Consider the following 17,902-nt stretch of genomic DNA (forward strand, 5'->3'; position numbering starts at 1 on the left):
CTACAAAAGGTAAAGCGGCCGCCTTCTTCCAAGGGGCAGCTCCCCGGCGTGCAGGGAAACGACTTGCTCGGTGCACCCACTCTGTATTTTAAAAGCCCACGTCGCTATGAAATGTCTGCCCCGAGGCCAAGTTTCATGCTGCATGGGCAGAGTGCTTCTTTCTCCGCAGATTAAAGCATCCCCAGGAGGAAACTGCTCTGGATTTGCAGATGAAGCCCAGAGTATCCTCATCACAAATGCAGAGAGACAGACACGAGCCTCCGTAATCGCATCCTCGGTGTTTTCATTCTCGGAGAATGGAAGGGTGTGTGCCCACATGTGTGTATAAAACCAGACCCTTCTGGTCACTCTCCTGTATCTCGCTGCAGCATGACGGATGGCAGGATGAAAAGCAGAGCCCCGAGGCTTTCAGGCGATGGTAGATTAATGATGACATGGCCTTGACCTCCAAAAGGTAAAGGTTATGAAACACTCAAGGGTAACTGGGCTTCCAATTTCATACCCGGAGGGTGAATGACAGCAACTGATGGTTTTATTCTCAGAAACACTCCAATCCTAGGACGCACAGCTGTCACCCACCACCTTTTTGAAATTCATCTCAACGTATTTATTCCTCCTGCTTCTTTCCCCTCGCAGGCTCCGAGTGCTGCTAAGTCCTTCTGGAGTCGATGCTCCCGTACACCAGCAAGCGTTCAGCAGGGGCCGGGAAGCAACAGGGAAGCCCAGGGTTTACACTGAAATATTCCACGTGTGCCTTACGCCCCTTCCCGTTTCCCTCTGCAAAATTTCCTTTCACACAGGAGATCTTCGCCTCACAGAGCAGGGTGCAGAACGAGGAGCGACGCTGGCTTTCACGCTCCACTCCTCCAAAAGCCCGACAAAACACAGGGGTGATCTCAAGCTGCCCCTCTCAACCCCAGTCAGCACAGCTCTTTCGTCTCCAACATCACTTCATGCTTCCAGCCCAGATTTGGAGCTGGTTGCAGAGGGATACACGCTGAGACTGAGCCAGCAGACAGTCACAGCCTTTCTCCAAAATACCGCCAACATGAGGACTCCACTTAGATTAGATACACGCGGCAGGAATATACATTAAAGTCCCTATCACCGTCCTTATACAAACAGTGTTAGTGTTAGAAGGACCCTCTATTCTGCTGCCATGTAGGAATGACTTTTAAACAGCACAGCTTACACAAAATCTCACAACGTAGGCGGATCCAAGGGCCTCAGACGCATTTCAGAAACATCAAACACGGCTTTATCTCCATGGGAAATGGACACCAAACCTCCCGCGCCAGAAGCTCAACTTGGGGATTCAGAGAAACGTCCCGTTCACCAACTCACAGCAAGACGATGGCGACATCCAACGCAGCTGGGTCTCGCCGATGGCCTCGCTCAAACACAGCCCAGGCCAGCCGATGCCCCTGGACGATCTGCACGCTCCCTGCTGCCTCTTCTGGAACTAGATTACAGAGTTAGTCCACAAAGTCACCTAAAGTTAGAGCAAAGCTTGATCTTCTGGCTCACTTCTTTTAAAAACCTACTCTAAGTGCCTGGGACATGTCTAGTGCAAGAACAGACCAAGCTGCAGGTCTCTGGAGATCTTTATTTATAAAAGGAGATGGGAAGCATAAAGAGCAGGAGCTGTTTAAAACGCCGCACCCGTTCTGCTTGTACGCCGGGGAGGTCCTGATTTACTCACGCACACTAACGAAGCCTGAGCAACTCGGGATCAGTGACCGGCTGCTTTCTTGGACTAATTCACCTTCTCAGCAACGTTTTTTTACACAAGCTAAGGGAAACAGGCAACCACAAGCTCGCTCCTCATCCTTTCTTCCAACATGCATCTTGGAAAACAGGTTTGGAAGGCAAAAAAAAAAATCCAGCTGAAGTGTTTTTCTGTACATCGTGTTGGGCAGGAGCCACAACAGCCGACAGTTCTGAGGTTTTTCTGTGTCAAGACACCACGGCTTTCACAGTTAGAAGTTTATGCTCGCCCCAAACGGGATCAGCAGGGGAGGAAGAGAAGAAAGTCACAGCCATGTGCTAAGAGTACACCTGCAACTCTCCCAGCGCCGAGTTGAAAAGCATTCTTCGACTTCGACGTCAGAGATGAAACAAACATGTCAGGAATGCCGCACGGCCAAGTGAAGGAGACACATTTCAGGTGCACCACAAGGCAAAAGGCCTCGGAAGGGGCTTTTTATCTCTTTGCACCCACCGAACAGCATCTTAAATATCATATGGCATTTACAGAGGCTCTTCCCTCCTAAAGTTCACTGGCCTCAGCATGGGAAGGCTTTGAGGAGAGCCCCCCGCCTTCGGCAGAGACCCCAGGAGCACGTTTAAGAGCGATACACCTGGCTCTGGAACGGGAGGCCGGCAGAGTTAAAGCCACTTGGCAGAGCAAGAGAGTTTTCCCTCGAAGAGTCCAGCTGTTATTAAAAAGAGGCAATCGGGCGATGACTAAACATGATTTGAATTGCACATTAGCCCCAGATTTAAGAAAAAAAAAAAAAATCCATTCTATTCAAACCCAACAAGCGCAAAAACGGCAACACACCACGGCAACATTAACCCTTCCCCGGCAAACCCACGCGCCTCTGCGAGGCACGGGACGCACCGAGCCCACCACGCTGCCGGGTCCGGCAGACCCCACCGGCCAGCTGAGAAGTGCCCCGTAGCGTCTCAGTGCTGTTGCTTTACAAGTTAAAAGAAGTCCCTGTAGAAGATGAAATTGCAGTGAGTTTGTAGAACAAGAAAACTCTCGGGTGCAAACGTGCCCGCTGCAACTGGTGGACAGCAAAGACGGTCGCCGGAGCCGTGCAGGTTTATTCTCCCGGGGATCCCTGGGTGCACAGCTTAATTTTGACGCAAAGGCGGTTGTATCCCCAGGCTCCGCGCACAAACCAAGGGCCCAAGAAGCCAGGTGAGCGCTCACCACTCCTAACCCCAAAGGTAAAAGGTTTTTCAGTAACAAGGGAAGCAGGTTTGGAGAGAGACCAAAGCGTTTCCTCCTGCTGCCCGGAAGCTCCCGAGGCGCCTGCGGCCTGGCAATGACTTTGCACCCCACAGACCGGCCACTGCAGAGAAGTCAGCGGCTCAAGAGAGCAGAGTCAGGGACCCGTCAGTCCAAACATGACCAGGGAAAACTAAACTGGCCCCCAGGAGAAAACCGGCAGGCAGAGCAGCACCTCCCAGTGCAATTTCACTGCCCAGAGTTTAATTATAAGAGACTTTGCGCTAATCTTTAAACTACTTCAGGCACCAACCTCCAAGCAGAGAAGCACAGCGCTGGCCAGAACTCAGCCCTTCTCTCACCACTTACACCCGGTTTCTCTTTTTGAGAAGTATCAGAGCAAAGGCTGGATTATCAGTTCTCTCCTAGACCCAACCTTTTTTCTCTGCCAGATAACTATCTTGAGCCGAGGGCACGCCTGGACCCTGCACGTCCCCGCACCGACAGGCCAACCCCTCACCCAGGCAATGCCGGGATGCTCCGTATTTGACTTCTAGGCTGGACGCTTGGTTTCTCAGCCTCACCCCACAGACCATCCTCCTCCCGGGCAGCAGCGGCAGGGATGAGCAGAACAGCTCTACCTTCCAGCGGAAAGGCAAAGACAAAATCCCGCGGAGGGAGGACCTGGCGTAGCGGGTCACGCGATTAGATTTCGGCCAGGGAACCGAACTCAAGAAGGTAGCTGCCCTACCCCAGCAAACAGGAACTGCCCTACAGAAAGAGCTGACACCCAAGGGCACCCAGGGCTGCCTCCAACCCGCGAGGTACCACGGAAAAACCAAACCAGTCTGCTGTCTGGGCAGCAGACTAAGAAAGGAAACACGCGGGCTGACAGCCTGCATCCGCACACAGCCCAGCACCTCTGGAGTCAGGATCTACGTGGACGCTCATCGCTTCCACACGTACAAAGTCTTCAGAGCTCTTTCAAGCAGAAGAGATAAAAGGCGGTGGGTAAAGCACTCAAAGTACCTTATGTTTGATCTTTTATGGTCACTTAATTTGGTTTCTCCAGTATCGCTGAAAGCTTGAGATTCTAGCGGAGCTCGAAGGGAAATCTAGCAAAAGAGCTGCGGCTCTGCAAATATTCAACCAACTGAACCCTAATAATTGTTACATCCGTGCATTTATTCCTCCAGGATGGCAGCTCACGTGCCAGCGAGCCTCTGCCGGCCAGCTGCACGCCAGAGCCGGAACAGCCTCGTCCATGGGGACCCCTCCTCTCCCCTGCCAGCCAGACCTCCTGTACGAACACCCCTCGCTCGCTTTTATGCCTTTTTTAAATAACAAGAATGGCCAGAGCCCAGGAAAAGGTCTATTAGCCACTAAATTACCCGTGGAATTAAGCTGTTCCATCCCAAAAGTTATTATAAGACCAGGTTTTTAAACAAGCCTGTTTTGGCCCTGCGGGATGAGCTCGGCTGCCAAACGGTCCAACCTACAAAAGCACGTTACACATCCGCAGTTAAAACATCAGAGAACCTAAATTCACGTGTTCTGACAAAGCCAGGCCTGGGAGACACCCAGCCACATGCCAGCAGCCTCGCCGCAGGGCACCCACTCACAACGCTTCGTCTGTGAAAAGGTATTCGAGGTGCTCCTGGATCTGGATCTACATTCCAGCGGCTCTAAGCCCCCACGAGTTCAGCGCTCCCCAACCCTGTGCCCGTCGGTGCCCTAAAGGGCCTTCCAGAAAGCGCAGAGCTGGGAAAGATCAGCTCCGCTACCCGATAACCAAAGCGGAGAGGGTTTTCTGAGAAAGTGAGGCTTTCCATTGCTGAATTAGTAAGACTAGGAAAACTTTTTGGGACCTGAGAGCGTGGATCATTTGCCTTCACAGAGGTTTTTCTAACGCTCCGACAAAACTGTCGGCACCGCGCGCACGGCCGTGAAGAGGAAGCTCAGCGTCCCCCTCGAAAGCCACAGCCACAAACCAGACTTGGTGCGACATCACCGCAAAGCCCAGCGCTGCCGGGGGATGCAGAACCGTTGAGTCTTCAAGAACAGAGCAAGCTGCTTAAGTTATCTTAATTAAAAGGATTAAACGGAAAGGAGGGGATCCTCGGCAGAACGGCACAAGGTTTAACTCCCCCGCAGACATTCCTCGCAGTCCCCCCGCATGCGTGCAGCACACGCACCCCTCTGTGCATTTCACGGGGGGGTTTGGGCTATTTTTACTTTTGTCCTCCTCGGTGAAGAGGGGTTAAGGGGAAAACTGACTTTGTTTTTCCGGTTGAGACTCGAATGGGCTCTGGAAGGCCGGGAGGGAGCGAGAGCCGGGTCTGCCATTCTTCCCCTGGCCGCTCCTCCAAATTCCTGCAGCCAAATGGTTCAAGAGCCCCTGAATGGGACATAATGACATCATTGATTGAATCATAATAGAGGGGGAAAGGGGGGGTGGGGAAAAGATGTATTTGTGTTACAGACAAAAGCGAAGTTCTGTTTCACAGCGGGGACCAATGAAGAACCAGATGACTGGGCAGAGGGAGGTCAGAGAGTCCCCCCCAGCATTGTCCCCCCCCTGGGAGCGAGCCCTTCGCCACTCCCCGAAGGTTTGTCCGGGACGGGGAGCCCTTTCAGGCGGCACTGGGATCAATGCGCGAGCAGGAGTCCCCCTGACCCCGCGCAGCGCTCTCGTCATTTATTTTTAAAATGACATCGTGGGTGTGTGTAAGCGCGCGTAAAGGGCTGGGGCGGAGGGGGAAGCGCTTCCGAAGGAATAATGGTCAACGCCAAATTGCTTCAGGAGCTGGAGCCGGCAGCAGACAGGAGCGACAGCGCGGCACTAAGCCACGCAGTCACTTCTGGTTTGTTTGTTTCACAACAGCTTTTTCCCTTTGCAATAGGACTGCGGTGAACACGTAACCGCAGTTTTGGGACCGGCTTAGCTGAGCCACGATGGTGCTGCACCGGCAGACGTCCTGCAGCCCAACAGAAGACCCTCCAGCCCTTTCGGAGGGCAGCTGGATGCCAAGTTAGCATTTCTATTGGAAATAAAGTTACGGGTTTCTTCGACTGCTGTTTTTCCATCCTGCCTAGGCAACGGCTAGAGAAAACATCACATGATACCCAGTAGGCACTGAAAAGATAACGAAAGCCACAGTCTTATCAGCTGTAGAAGGGCGTAAGATGTTCTCGTGCTCAACCACGAGAGTTTCCAGTACAAAGAGAAGGACAATGACACGGCATACGGATCCCACCACCAACCCTGGAGACAGCTCTGCGCGTAGGAGAGCCAAGGGCAGGCTCTGGGGACCTTACGCCATCCTCGGGTGGGCACGTGGCCTCCAGCCTCCGGAGGGGCTGGCTCTGCACCTCCCTCCACTCCTTCCTACAGCCCCAAACCTTCATGACCAGGTCACGCACACCCCGAACTCCCGTGGCACCAAAACCCTCGTCACTTAAGCACTGACCGTAGTAAAGGACAGCTCCACCTTCGCCTGACATGGAGCTTATTCATGGGGAAGCAAGAACTAAGCCCTTGCAAAGCCCCTGGTAAAGTGCAAAGAGAGAAGGTCCAGAATTGAAAATTCAGGAAAATCCTGGCAGGTAAGGAACAAAATCCCCAGCAGAACACGTGCAAGAGGGACGGGAGAGCCTGCCTGGAAGGGGGTTCACAAAGGGCTCTGGGGAGATTGGGAAGAGCCTGGTCGTGGTGACGCCTGCTCACGGATGCGGCAGCCAGAAAGCAGCCAGCGTGATGGGAGAAAACCACACGACCAAGAAACACGCAGGGCAGCTCTGCAACCCCAGCACTTGCCACAGCACCCTACTCACTGCCCCGGCCCTCCAAGAAGGGAAGAAAGCCGGTGGCAAGATTTACAAGAGCGTGGGTAGCTGAGGCAGCAGGAGAGAGGGAAATTACTGTGGATATGCTGGAGAGGAAATGCCAGAGGGGAGGAAATAACAGCAGCTGAGAGCACAGGTGACCGAGGGTCACAGCTCAGGCACTGGGGAAGGGACGCTGCAAGACACTGGCTCTCCGGCTTTCCAGCCCCTCGGGCACAGCGACTTACCCACTGCACCGTTGAACTTGAACCCTTCTGGCACAACCAAGTTTTAGGGGAGCAGCAGGAAAGCACCGGCGTCTCCGCCAAGGCAATAGGACGGGCTGCCCAGGAGCGTTACGCTTGCATTCCTGTGCGGTTACGAGCCTGCAGGCACACGGTCAACCTGAAACCATGAAGTTACGCTCCCACCTGAAAAGCGTAACTTGTTGTTTGCTACAACACACCTAAGGCTCCCCGCACCTCGTGCAGCACGACCGAGCTTGGCGTCTCATTAACTTCACTACTTCCTTATTAGCGTGACTCATCCACAGGAGCAGGGAGTAAAACATTTAGAAAAGCAACGAGCATTACGCCACTAAAATAGTGGAGAGACTGCGGAGGCAGGAAGCTTGAGCGTATTTCAAGCTTTTAAGACCTGCCTACTCCAGAAAGGGTGTCAACCCCCTTGCAGGTGTTTCAGTCCAATACCGGCGTTTCAAATTCGTCTTTACTCTCCTGCCCAGGAATCAACCCGCGCAGGGTCGGGCTCGCAGCAGCCTGCAATACGCGACCATTGAACGCAGCAGCGCCGAGGCTGGTTTTTCCCCAGGCACAGCGGCTGCAGCTGTTCAGGCCCACGGGCACACATCACCTCGAGCTCCTTAGGGCTTCAGTGAGATTTCTGCTTCTAGCAGCAACCCAGATTTCTTTTCCCCTGCGTACCAGTCTAGAGGTATTTGCAGGGACAAGGCTGGTTGGACAAAACTCGTTATTTGCCTTCTAGGAAACGCAAGACCTTAATTTCCTTGCACAATCCCAGCGTATGCCAGCTGGATCACCAGGGATCGGGACTGGAAACCACAAATCCATCCCTCTTCCCAGAGGAGACTGCTGCACTGCCCTTGACCGGAGTGCATCAGCCAGTGAAGACCACCACGGCCCTCAGGGGGAAGCTGTTGCTTTGTCTTAAACAAAAAACACAAAAGGGAAAAAAAAAAAAATGTCTCTTAAACCTCTACATTTGCCTCGAAGCCTCAGGTCTTATTGTCCACAGGGCTGCAGCCCTATGAAGATCTGGGTCCATCTTCAAGCACGCCAGTAAGCCCTGTGCTGGCACGCAGGCTCTGCCGTGCCTTCCCTTCCCGTGCCCACGTCTCCAACCACGGCTGCTCTGCCCTGCGTCTCGCAGCCCAGGTCAGAGCCAGGGCCGGGCTGCAGCACGCCACGCAGCCGGCTTTCGACGGCATCTGAGAGCCTTTGTCCAGAGGCACCCTGGTGCTGAGCTTCACCACGTCCAGGGTGGGGACGGGGAGGGCTCCGTGGGTGCAGGAGTGTTAAAAACAAGACTACAACCCCCCCATTACAAAAGGTGAACATAAACATCTCGCCCGCCCTGCCCTCCACCCCGGGATGCTGCCTGCGCCGGCGATTCGGTCAACACAAACCCCTTCCCCAAGCGAGCCGGGAGGGGGCAGGGGCGGCGGAGGCCTCGCTTACAGCACCCTTGTGTTAAAACGTCCACGACTGCCAGCACTATTCTTCACCTTGTCACTTCCCATTATCTTAAACCAACAGGCCTGCATTCAGCAGCTCAACTTGGAAAATAGTGACGTCGGCTTGCAGGGGTTGGGGGAAGGAGCGGCAGCGAGGGGACAGGCAGCACGCACCGACAGTTACTGCGGCACGCAGCTAAAGCGCACGGCGAGCCGAACGCGGACCAGTGCGGGGCTCCCGTCCAGGAGCCAGGAGAGAAAAATAAGTTCGTCGAGGATTAGTGCTCAGTTTCTCTAAATCCTTACAGGGCCCAGCTGGAAACGCTCCAGCATTTACCCGCAAAAGCACTAAGGCTGGAGTGCCCCAAAACCGCTCCCTCTCTCCTCAAGACTGCGGTTTTACCTTTTGACTGAGGTTTACCTTCCGATACGGACGCTGTTACCTATCTGCAGTCAGACCTGCTCAGCAACAGCTAAGGCAAAGACAAGGCATGAAACAGCTCAGCCTTCTTTGAGTCAGCTGCTGCCGAGCCTTCCACGAGCGCTCCCGTAGTTAGCACGGACCAACGGCTTTCCGGGCTCACAGAATCGCATCTCGCCAGCTCCGACACTCCTTGCTAGTTGCATTATTTTGTATCTGGATCTTCCGACTTCGTTTCTGCACACCCATGCAGTTCTAGCTGCATTCTTCTACCTGACCTAGTTTCTACCTTCCGCAGAACTACCGAAAAGTTTCTGTAACAAGCAAAAACACGAGCGGTGTTTTAGAGGGCTTTGCTTGCATTTTACTCTTTAAACCAGGACTACTTTTAATCTCCCTCTGTAAATCCAGCTGCCTTAGTTACCACTAGTCCAACTCAGAGGGAGATGGAAAATCCTTTAAAAATTACCTAAAGCAGCTTTTTTAAATACCTAAAAATATTAAGATGTAAAAGCACAATGTCATGGGAATTTCAGGGCACGGGGAAAGAAGTCCCGAGCGCGGCACCAGGGCTCTGCCCGCAGAAGCACTCTCACTCATCGTGCGGTCTATCACGACATACCAGCTCCTCCACATCTGGCACGCTACCCTGCCCGTTCCACGTGTCCCTGTGATGCTGCTCCAAGGGAGAAAAACTTCTTTTACGTGGCTGATTTAAGAAGCGCCAAATGCTCCATAAGCCCATTCAAAAAGCAGAGCTCGTGCAGTAGTCCTGAAGAGGACGGATGTGCGGACAACGCGCAGATGAAGCGATAAGCTTCTCAGGACAAATACAACCTCGCTACGAATTTCCAGCATGGTGAAGACGCTTTCCTGGGCCATCTTTTATATGTATTCTAATCACAATGCCCTACAGAAGGCAAAAGAGAAGGTGAGAGAGAAAGAGGAATTAAGACGAAGCACACAGAAAGAGAAGGGGCTGGGTTATAACCCAGAGGAGACGGCTCTCCTCACTCTGCCCCAGCAGAGAGTGGGTAGAAAGCAGAGAGGACAGCAACAGAAAGACACAAAGCTGACAACAGCCAGAAAAAGCAAAGTTTGGAAAGACAATAATATTCAGGGCACGTGCCCTTTCAAAGAATGCAGGAGCCATCTCTTCAAAGTGACAGCAAAAGGCATTTCTTGACAACAAACTGGCCACATAAGCCAATCGCGCTTCTCAAAAACGCAGGCATGTGCCACCACGCATGACACGTCCATCCCCGGTGCTTGCTAGAAACAATCCTCGTCCACGAATCCTTTTTCCTTTCCTCTGCCAACATCTCCCCCCTCCACCACCCTTTGCTTCCTTGGTGGTTAATAGCTTCTCATCCGGGGCTGGCAGGGGGTGTTTGGAAAGATTGCAGGCAGAAAAATTATCCAGGAAAAGGATTCCTCCTCAGCACGTTATTATAAGCTTGCTGGAAGCCAAACAATTAAGCCAATTGTTTTCTCTCTCTCATTTAGCTATTTTGTATACACACAGACTTTCTGCTGGTCCACTGACCCCTGCTCTCCTCCAACACCACACGAACGTCACGCAGTCAGCCTGCCAGCTCATCTCGGGCGAGCGCAGCTCTTATCTGCTCCATGTAAAACACATTCTCATTAACTGGAATTAAACCAGCATTAATCTAGAATCATGACTGATGGCCGTATTAAAACATTAACTCTTCCTAGCCAGGAGAGTCAGAACCTGATCAAGGGGATACTTCGGCATCCTGTGCTGCTGCCCCTGCTCAGGATCCGACCCGGGATGCCTGCAGGGCTCTCGACATGTCTTACGGCTACACCGCTCCGGCTGTAAAATGGAAGGCTTGCAACCAGGCAAAGAAAAATGAAGTTATTCAAGGTGGCACATGGCTCGGGAGCCACACTCCCCGCTCTGCCTCGCTACAGGCAGGTCACTCCACCTCTCAACAGACACAGAAACTTCCCCCCGCACCAAGAAGTCGCCGAGTTGGCGATGGGACAGGTTCCCCATGACGAGGAACAGCAATGCTAGGCACACGTACGGAGATTTGCGGCAAAAATCCTTTGTTTCACCCCGAGCTCAGGGAAACGCGCTGGGGAGAAGAGGGCTCCGAGCGGGGACCCTGGGCTCGGGGTGACCTCGGAGCAGAGTCACTTCACCTCGCTGCTCCCAACCTCTGAACGGCCGAGGGTTAATCAGCTCATTGTTCGTAAGGCGGTTTGAGACCTCCACGTTAAAGAGGAGATATAAAAGCCAATTATTTTAGTCATCTGTTCGGATCGGGAAAGGTATTTGATAATGTAATACAAAGGTGGCAAACAGAGCTTTTATGTTATCCCAAGGGCTCTCGCTGTCCATTTGGTGCCAACGCTTTCTCAGCGGGAGACTTACAAGGCTATTTTATACATAAAGAGCAAACCACCCCCTTGGAGAAATGCTCCTGAATCACAGCCACGACGCAGGCAGCTCCCTCTGCAGCATCGAACCCTGCATATAAAACATGCAGCTAAACATCCTCCCCCGGGGAGCGGAGAGTTTGAGGGTTACAGGGAGCAGCTGCTATAGAGAGGGAACATTTACAAGTGTGGGGGGTTAAGTACAACTAACAGGAGTCAAGGGATGGTAGCTTTAGGTCAGCGAGCGTGTGCTTTAACAGGAGGCCTCGGAGGGGAGAGTCAGTGCTACGGGGAGATAAACGCTTGCTTGATTTATTTTAAAAATTAATTTGATGGCCCCGTGCTGCCTTGAGACAAATGAGCACCTGCCTCTTCTGCTCCAGCACAGCCAACCTTTCTGTTCGCCTCCTCTCCTCCCAGCGACCGGGGTCTCGCCTTCCCTTTAGGCAGAGAGGAAGAGGATTTTAAACTTGAAAGATTTCTACCCCAGAGGGCTAACAGAGGGGGAAGGGGGGTTCAAAGCTACAGATGAGTTCACAGCCACTAACGCAGCTCTGCATTCGCTCCCTGCTCACAGCAGGTCTGAAATCCCCCTTAGCTACGATTCTCCCCCCCACATCCCTACCCCTCCCCAAACCAATTTGAATAGGAAATGAAGTGTGGCTCCGTGGAGACAATGGTTTATTGTAAAGTTTTTGCTGCGACGCACGGTATAAAAACCTGCCAAGACACATGTAAACATTTGCAACTGCCAGGCTCCTCCGTAATGAAAAGCTATAAAGAACACCCAGGTGGGAAGCACAATACTACCAGCTAATTAAAGTAACCAATAATATTCCTCCCAGGAATGCAAGAGTGTGTTCCGCTCAGTGGGAGAAGCCACTTCTAAGCCCATGAACTCGGCTTCCTGGTGGAGCAAACAAAAAAGGGACACGGCGCGGCGAGGCGAGCCCTGCCGCTGGACACCGCTCCGCAGAGCGCGCGGCCGGAGCTCGCAGGGGACACAAAGCCCAGCGTCGGGCAATCTGGAGGCCAGAGCCACCCTGCCACCGACTCCTGACCTTGGGCAAGTCATTTTCCCCACCGGTAGGTCTCCAGCCGTACAAAGGGGAGCCGTGCATTAGTATACAGCGAGCTGCATTTGCTGGTGAACGGCTCGGGGAGGTCGGACCTCGCACTTTGGTGGTTTTGGGTTTTTGCCACATACAGGGGCCACGGTGCAACCCAGGAAGCCCGCTCCTTCCATAAGCCCCGGCTTTATTAAGCTGCAGCCACACAATCCTACCCAGGGAAGGCCACGGCCATAAACATTGACAAGGCATATATTCCTCCTGAAAAATGGGAGCTCCTAGTGACAGGGTTAATGATGTTTGAGCAGCCTCTCACCCTGAGCTCCACATATCCCGGCTTTAATGCACTGGCCTCCTTCCCCCACCCCCAAAGGGACAGGAGAGGGAAGGGGGGGGGAACAGCGACCTCCAATGCCAGATATTTTCTACATCAGTGAATTCCCAGGGCCGGTGGAATAAAGCAGAACACTCGTACGTGGAGAAACAAGCAGCAAAAAAGGTCAAATCCATCCCCCCCCCGAGGAGGAGAGGGGCTTGTTTCACAGGGACGGAGAGGAGATGAACCTCCCCTGGCTCTTACCCTTTTCCACACCGAGAGGAGAGGTCTCCATGCCAACATTATCCAGCTGTTACAGCTGGACATTTCTTTTTCACTCACCACTATTTCTGAACAGTGCTGCAGCATGAGGTTCGTTACAGGCCAGAAGAGGAAAAGGCTATTTTTGTTTGGGAAGCGCACAGGATGTTGTATTAATCTCAGACTATATATTTATCCTTTCTTCTGTTCTCCCCAAACATGCTAAATTCATCTTCCCCCCCGCCGTTTGCTACGGAACACATTTAGGCAAGGGATTATCGCAGCGGTAAGCACACCATTCTCCGGCACACGTTTACCTCCAAGCACGCCCTGCGGCCCCCCCAGCACGTTCAGCGCCCTTCGGCAAAGCCCACCCTTCCAGCCGGAGACAGAGCGTGGCTCCATCTCCTGCCCCACCGACAGACCCCCGCAGTCAGCTCCAGCCCGCGAAGGCTGAGCTAAATCAGTTGCTAGGTACGAGGACCAGAAGAGGGGTTACGCTCAGAAGCTTGTGTATATTTCTCCCCTGGAAAAAATAAATAGCTTTAAGACCAAATCCATCCCCCTACAAAGCTCATCTCATTTGTACTTCAAAGGGTTATTTCCTACCAGGGAGCTCTGGACGCCTTCTCTTCAGAGAGCTCATTACCTTGGTCTTTACAGACTTGGCTCCCACCCAATCAGAAATGTGCGCTTACACAGCGCGAGCCGAACGCCTGAAAACAAACCAATTACACAGCCCGCTAAACGGTGCCTCTTCCCATGTTAAAATCTGGATGAACAACCTTAAAATCCAACACCTCCGTTCAGCAGTAACTCCCTCAAAACCGTATCAAGAGTCACACGCAAAAACACGCAGAAGGAAAGATGAAGGAAATGGTCTTGACAAGGCTCCCCCGGGGTCCGGGGCCCATGCCGCTGCATTAATAACGAGACGTAAAAACTCAAGCAGCACGAAGGCTTTGAACGGTCACGGCACGCTACGAGCTGGAGCACTGGGCTAATCTGGAGGTGCAAAGAGTGTCCTAGAGGCCAAGGCACCTTACCTTCTTGGAGAGCGAGGAGACATTCAAGCCAAATCTTTGAGCCCTTTCCTTTAATTTATCCATGTTTACCTATAAAGACATAGGAAACAATTTATATATTTTTTTAAATCACCATCACTCTAGGTGCAGGGATAGAGAGAAGGCCACCCCCGGAAAAGCCTCCCAGAACAGACTTGTGCACAGTGAGCAGCCCCAGGGAAAACTCCTCGGGGCACCGCGCTGCACTGACGTCCACAGCAGCAGCTCCTGCCAGCGCCGAGGGCCGCGAGACAGAACCAGCGTCCCAAATGAAGCTGCCAGAAACTGCCAGTCTGCCCCTCCGCTGCCCCAAACCAACCAAAGGATAAACACGCCAGGGGCTGCTCCCCCTCCTGCAGCAGCAGCTGTTTCAGACTGTCGCTGTGAGCCAGCTGTACCTGGTACCTTCCCTGTGGGGGTCTGGTCAACACAAACAGAAAATAAACAGCCTTGTAGGCAAACTTGCTAGCACCGCTAAAAGTTACCACTGCTACCTGGCTGCCACAGGTTTAAGAAGCCATTGCTGCACCCTCACTCTTCCAAAACTATTGTGTCGCATCTAAGCGGGTCCCCGGACCAAGCAGCTTCCCCACACATCACCCAGCCGGACTGCTTTCCCAGAGAGGCAGCAGCCACCGTTACGGCAGTTATCCCTAACGAACGCAGACTTTCAGGGACAAGCCGTCTACAGTCCGTGGCTCTGCAGAGGAAATCCTGGTGCTATTCTGCCTCGCAGATGCTCATGCAAGATCTTTTATGTCCCGGGCACCAGGGAAACCTATAACCTTGCCTGGTGACAGATCTTGTCTTGGCTTAACTCTGCTCCGCTCATCCTCAATCGGGTGTGCAAATACTGAGCTGGCTGCCCCGTGTAACAGAGCTCTCAGCCCTGCACACTTTGGTGCCTCCTGCTCAGACCTGGAAGTCAGACAGGCAAAGCAGCATTGGCCATTAAAAGCAGAGTAATTTATTACAGGTCACTCATTGTTCCCATTCCTGAGGTGTAACTCAAGCAATTCAGAAAAAGCAGAGAATGAAAAATCGGGCGTATTGGGGAAAAAAATAAATTTTTTTAAAATCCATCTTTGTTCCTTTCAGCATTTCATTCTAAAATCAGCTCATCTGAGAAAACCGTCATAGAGGCGGCCAAAGACTACAAAGGGATGTGAACCCATCAAGCCCAGTGCAGGCACGACATCCAGGTGGGCTACGTCATCAACTCGCTCCACGTACGTTGTTCCCGGGCCATTTTGGCAGTTCACCCCTGCGGGCAGGACCCTCCTTCTACAGATTACAACACGCCTTGAGAGCCTGACCAGCAGTAAACTCAAGAACAAGAAGCATTTCTTACCGTGGGTTTGCTGTCTGCAGAGAGGCCTGAAATAAGAAGGCAAGAAAAAGAAATCCCAGTTAGAGAACAAACATCTCATCCAAAAGGAGGTGCAGTAAAGTCACAGCGCTGCCTGAAGCAGCCCTGCACCCGTCCCACCACACACTAGTGAAGAACCGCTGTCCCGTTTTTCCCAGCTTCTATCTCTGCTCGCTACAGAATGAGTTTCCCAATTTCTTTTTCACCTTCAAATCAGCTTCTCCACCCGCCAAACTGCTGCCGTCCCACCTCGCTACGACAGCTTTGGCAATGCAACCTGGCATTTCACAAAGCCAAAGGATGTTTGGCACTCTGCTCGAGGATACCACAGGAAATTCGGGCTAGCGTCTTCCAGTTGTGCTTAGAAGAGATGCTGGGAAAAGTGTCTGAACTACCAAGGGAACAGCACGTGTCCTTTTCTTCCTGATTCTACAATTCCCGCTCGGAGCTCCTGGGCGCGGTCAGGAATAGGGACAGAAGGGAAAACAAAGGTAGTCCCCACCGGCAATTTTTTTCTTCCAGCAATAATTAAATATTTGCAGTAAGGTCACTCCATGGAGTGGTTTGCTTCACCTCCTCACCTTTGGTCGAAACTGTGGCCAAACCAAACCTGCCGAAGGTAAACAGAGCTTAGTCAGAGACTGAGGCAAAGACAAGGTCAGCCACTACCCGACACGTCGAGTCTTATGCGAGAACTTTTCCTTCAAATACTTTTCGTGAGGGTACTTGAGTCAAACCGGTTTGGGGGCAAGATTAACTGGAGCACGCTATTATTGGCTCATGTAATTACTGCAACAGCTCCTGCGCTTACTCTGCATACAGCGATTCCCCACTTTCTTCATAAAACCGACCTCAAAGTCCAGAAAGCTAGTCGCATCACCAGCAGCTCACCATTTTTCCCTTTCATTGCCCTGTCTTTCCAGAATAACTGTGAGAACCGCCAGAAATTTCACCAGTATTTTAGCCCAAGCAACCAGTAAAGCATGCATCAAGCACCCCACAATCAGACACAGCCCAAGTTTGACAGGGGGGTCTCCTGCCTCGTGAGGAGCACCACCTCCCTGCAGGTCTAACGCAGCACGTGTCTGTAAGCCCTCCAGTAAACCCCTCCGCTCTTTGTTCAGGCTGGGGGCAACCTCCACCTCATTTTTCACGCTCCCCCCCCAGTGTTGATGTCCCAGCACCCGAGCACAGCACAGAGCCACGTTCACCTCACACCAACACAACCTGCCGCTGGCAGACGTGTCCGGAGAGGTCTTCTCCCAAGCAAGAAGGGGGGAGAAGGCTCCAAGCATAGACTCACCGAGCTGCCCGCGCTGCCTTCTTGCTCTCCAGGCTCACGGGCACATTGAAGCGTTCAGCCCTCTTCTGCATTCGCTGGAAGAGGGAGAGAAAGGAACCGACTGAGAAAGAGCGAAGATTTGAAGGGTACAGAAAGGAGGTTCTGCAGATGGAGAGAGGCAGGCAAACTGAACGCGCGGGCGGCTAACGCTCCACCGTGCCCTGCTAGAGCAGCAGCGCGCCGTCTGGAAAGGGGAAAGACAACCCCTGCACCCGCAGGCAACGGGAGAGATGCTGCAGGCACCTTCCGCTGGCTTGTGCCCTCCAAGAAGCCACCCCGCAGCCTCCAGCTTGACCAAAAGGCGCTCTCATGGCTCTGATAAACGCAGGCCTAATAAAGAACCTAATAAAAAAGGCAACGCCGTTACTCTGCTGCTGGGGGAGCGTTCCTAGGAAAGGAGACGTGCCAAAAGAGAACGGGACCAGGGAGCTGACGGAGACAGGCGACTGTTTCAAGATGATACAAGGCTGCAACTGCGCTGGAGGCCGGCGTGCCAGCACGCAGGCTGGAGCGCTGCGCACCTCGCCCAGGGAAGCCCTTGTGCCAGAGGGAAAGGAGCAGCGCTCCTGGCAGGGACTACAAAGGGAGCGGCCCTGACTTCCCTCCCGGAGGCAGGAAGCAAGCGGTAGGCACAACCGGCTTCGGCTGATTTGCAAGAAGAGAGGCAAACAAGATTTCCTTTTCTTCCCCCCTAAGCAAGAGGCCAAATACGCTAGAAAAGGGGATGGGGGTGTTTGTTTTCAGGGAACTTGTTTGTTTGGCACAAGCCTTTTCACAAGAGACCGACACTATTCATGCAGTTGGCTCAGCCTTGCAAGCAGAGTTTGCCACTAGCAGTGCAATTCAAGACGAAATTCAGCTACGTAGAAAGGACTGGGCCTGCTGCAGGCAAGGCTTGCCTGGCTTAGAGCACGCTGGCCTCGGCACGGAAAAGCTTGGAAACATGGGAAGCGCAAGGGTTTGCACCTACGAGTGTTAAGTCCCCTTAAAAGCTTAAGGGAAATATTTAACATTTTATTATTACACAAGGGCCCAAAAATGTGTTTGGTGTTTTAAAGGTTAGAGAAACAGATAGTATTTTAATGGAAACATTTACTTCAGCCAAAATCACAGTGAGGAGCGTAAAAAACATGTGCATCAAAATATAAATGT

General features: G+C 52.6%; 1 protein-coding gene across 1 annotated transcript in view; it reads right to left on the reverse strand.

The window, feature by feature from the left end:
* Positions 1-17,902, reverse strand: part of SARNP (SAP domain containing ribonucleoprotein) — a 32,216-nt gene that overhangs the window by 8,591 nt on the left and 5,723 nt on the right. Inside the window, exons 6-9 of the mRNA XM_075525498.1 lie at positions 16,712-16,785; positions 15,990-16,018; positions 15,391-15,416; positions 14,022-14,090 (exon numbers count right to left, since the gene is read on the reverse strand). Coding sequence (XP_075381613.1) covers positions 14,022-14,090; positions 15,391-15,416; positions 15,990-16,018; positions 16,712-16,785 — 198 coding nt within the window. The remainder of the gene's footprint in view (positions 1-14,021; positions 14,091-15,390; positions 15,417-15,989; positions 16,019-16,711; positions 16,786-17,902) is intronic.

This window comes from Mycteria americana, chromosome 26 (genome assembly GCF_035582795.1).
Source record: "Mycteria americana isolate JAX WOST 10 ecotype Jacksonville Zoo and Gardens chromosome 26, USCA_MyAme_1.0, whole genome shotgun sequence".
Classification (NCBI taxonomy): Eukaryota; Metazoa; Chordata; class Aves; order Ciconiiformes; family Ciconiidae; genus Mycteria; species Mycteria americana.